Source organism: Myzus persicae, unplaced genomic scaffold, assembly GCF_001856785.1.
Source record: "Myzus persicae strain clone G006 unplaced genomic scaffold, MPER_G0061.0, whole genome shotgun sequence".
Lineage (NCBI taxonomy): Eukaryota > Metazoa > Arthropoda > Insecta > Hemiptera > Aphididae > Myzus > Myzus persicae.
In genome coordinates this window covers 16,985-20,033 of record NW_019100984.1, presented here as the reverse complement: position 1 = coordinate 20,033, position 3,049 = coordinate 16,985, and the positions used below count along the sequence as shown (strand labels likewise).

At 27.6% G+C, this 3,049-nt stretch overlaps 1 protein-coding gene across 1 annotated transcript; it reads left to right on the top strand.

The window, feature by feature from the left end:
* Window positions 1-174: 174 nt before the first annotated feature.
* Window positions 175-1,277, top strand: LOC111027143. Its single transcript, XM_022305364.1, has 2 exons — window positions 175-609; window positions 1,170-1,277. The coding sequence occupies exons 1-2, from the start codon at window positions 205-207 to the stop codon at window positions 1,275-1,277; spliced, it is 513 nt and encodes a 170-aa protein (XP_022161056.1). The 5' UTR covers window positions 175-204.
* Window positions 1,278-3,049: the final 1,772 nt, after the last annotated feature.

The following is a 3,049-nucleotide window of genomic DNA, read 5'->3' as shown; positions in this document are numbered from 1 at the left end:
AAGTACTTCTGAAGGTTTACGTGTAACACTGAACTCTTGTATTGAATTAACAGATTACTTAATAGACAAATTTGGATTTAAATATGTTCTATCTGGAAAAATAAACCAAGATGCACTTGAAGTACTTACAATACAGTGTAAACATTTTATAAATTTATACTAATATCTATTTACATTTTACAGAGATTTTTTGGTACAGTTCGAATGGCATCTGGGGCTAATGACCACCCTGCCACCCCTACCTTCCTTCAAGTATATAAATTACTTTCTGTATATTCTATTATAAAACCTCCAAAATATGGCAACTGTTCTATCAATATTATGGACCCTGGATCCAATCTAATACGTTTATCAGACATCAAGAGTATATATCATAATGATAAAAAATCACCGACAGCCTTAGAAAACTTGAAAAACAAGCTAGATACATTAATTGACGATGGAACATGGGAATTCACTGACATCATTGAACATGATTATGCTCATGCACAAGTAATTGACTGCTTAAAATATTATATCACCGGTTACTTGTGTTTTCAAATTGGCAAAAAGACACAATGTGTTATATGCAAGCAAGCATTTGTCACACACTTGCCACCTATAAATAATGTTAATGCAGCAGAATTAACAAATTTAAAATCAAAAGGAAAACTTACTCACCCAAATATTATATTTTTTAAATTCATAAGTGCTGTAGAAGATTGCTTCATGAAAAATATTAAAAGCCCAGACGTCTATAATAAAACTGTAGATGATTTAATTGAACATTTTCAAAGATTTAATTTTCCATGTCCCGAACACAAATATGAGATTTTTGCCTATGCAATTAAGTATTACTTGAGTATGCGAATGAAACAATGGTCAAGAACAGTGAATCGGGAAATTGTTAAAACGAACACAAAGAAGAAAAAACTAGCAAAATTTTGTACAACATAGTTTTAAACAAAATATTGATAGGAATTACATTTTAATTAATTTAACATAAATTTTAAACATTAAACCATAACGACTAAAATTTTAAAAATCGTATATTTATTATTTATTTAAATGTTGACTACTTATATTATCATGTCAAATATTGTGTAGTTTTATAAACCGCTAGAGCGCAGCAGAGCGCCCGTTCCGGTTTGCTCCTTAATAAAAGCGTTTTTGTAAGTATGTATTTTCAGTTGAGTTGCACGGGCCTGATCACTGGTGTTCAATATTTGATACCATTATCAAGTAATTTCATTAGTTATCACACTTGTGAAAATAACTGTAAGAAATCGGCAGCATAATTCAAGGAGAACATATTTTAATTGTCTAATTAACTAATACATTTTAAGAGCTTTAAAAAATATGTGAAATAGCTTTATATCTTTAACACATAATGTTTGCATAATCATAATGATTTATATATCATTTGAAAGATATATTAGTTGACAATTAATTATAATTTTTGTTATCACTCTAATGTAACTAATGCATGATAATGTATGGAGGTAAAACAATTTTATTGATATTAGGTTAACATGGGAACCTAACTGATCAATATTCATTGTATAAAAAGTGTAATTTATATTTAAGAAATTTTTTTTTTTTCTCATAAGATATTTAAGTTTTTAATTTAAGAATATTTTATGATTTATCTCTGTTGTTGAAAAGAAATAGGTTTAAGTTCCTTACTGTAATTTAAATCATCATGTGATATTTATCAAAGAGTGAGACTGATCAATATTCATTATATATAAATTGTTATTTATATTTAAGAAATTGTTATGTTTTTTTAATAAGACATTTAAGTTGTTAGTTCAATAATATTTTATGATTTATCCCTGTTATCTGGTCTCAGATTGTCTGTTGATTTTTTTAATTTGTATCAATAAATGGCTCAAATTGTAACAGTAAAGTTACCAGTACCCCTACCACAAGAAGGTAATGATTTCTTTTCCAAGATTACTTTCCTGCGTTTGCTGCTGTTCTCTATAGCGGAATTCAAATGTTTGTATAACGTAGCATCACGTTTAGCTGTAAACTTCACCAACTCCAAAAAATTTCCTTTGTTTAAATTGTCTTCATCGTCCCACTTATATAAGCTTTGGGAGTTTTTAGGACCTCCGAATGGCAAATTTTGACGACCAAGAAATTTAACTATTTCAAAGACTTCATTTAAAACATGGATATTATCTATTATTTGATTTTTTTTTAACGCCATTAAATTGTTATTGATACCAAATTCAATAGATTTATCATTAGATGATTGAATAAAGGCTTTTACTTATCCTGTGAGTTGATGATTCTTCATGTATTTTAACAACTTCATGAATATGTTTGAAATGTTTACATCCGTTAGAAAATGTAGTAGCAGATGAACTAAACGCAATGCAAGTCGGACAGTATATTGCTTTGAGCTCACTATTAACACATAGCACTGATAACCACTTTCGTGCAATTTTTTTGTCATCTGGTGTCTTTCTAAAATAAAGCTTTTGTAGATCTAGTTGGATATTACTGAAAAGTGATGGCTGAATAAGATGTTGTTTAACAAAGTTTATTTTTTAAGGATATCAGCATTGTTGTCTAGTTTAAATGACTCTTCATTAGATGGCACATGATAATCAAGAGATTCAACTTCCTAAAATATATGTTTCAATCATTTTAATGATATAGAATATAATATACTAATATCAATCTAAATATAAAAGTTTAATTAAAGAACATTTTAAGTGCATTTCATACTATAATTTTTCGCATTTTCAATAAATTTTTTAAGGTTTTTTAGTGCACTAAATTCATAACCCTAATTATAACATTAACTATTAACTTTAATTCAATTAACTATTGTTTTATATATAATTACGCTCTTTTTTTTTTGTATAACAAAGTTTTGTGATTTTTAAGAGGTGCTATTATTAGAAATAAGGTAGAAGAGGGATGTAAAAGTGTAAAAAAAAAATTGAAGGTGTAAATGATTTATTGAATTGGGTATAATTAGAAATAATACTGAAGCATATTTTATAACAATTTAAGGGGGCCCTATTATTTCACAATTCAAGCCACAAGCACTGTT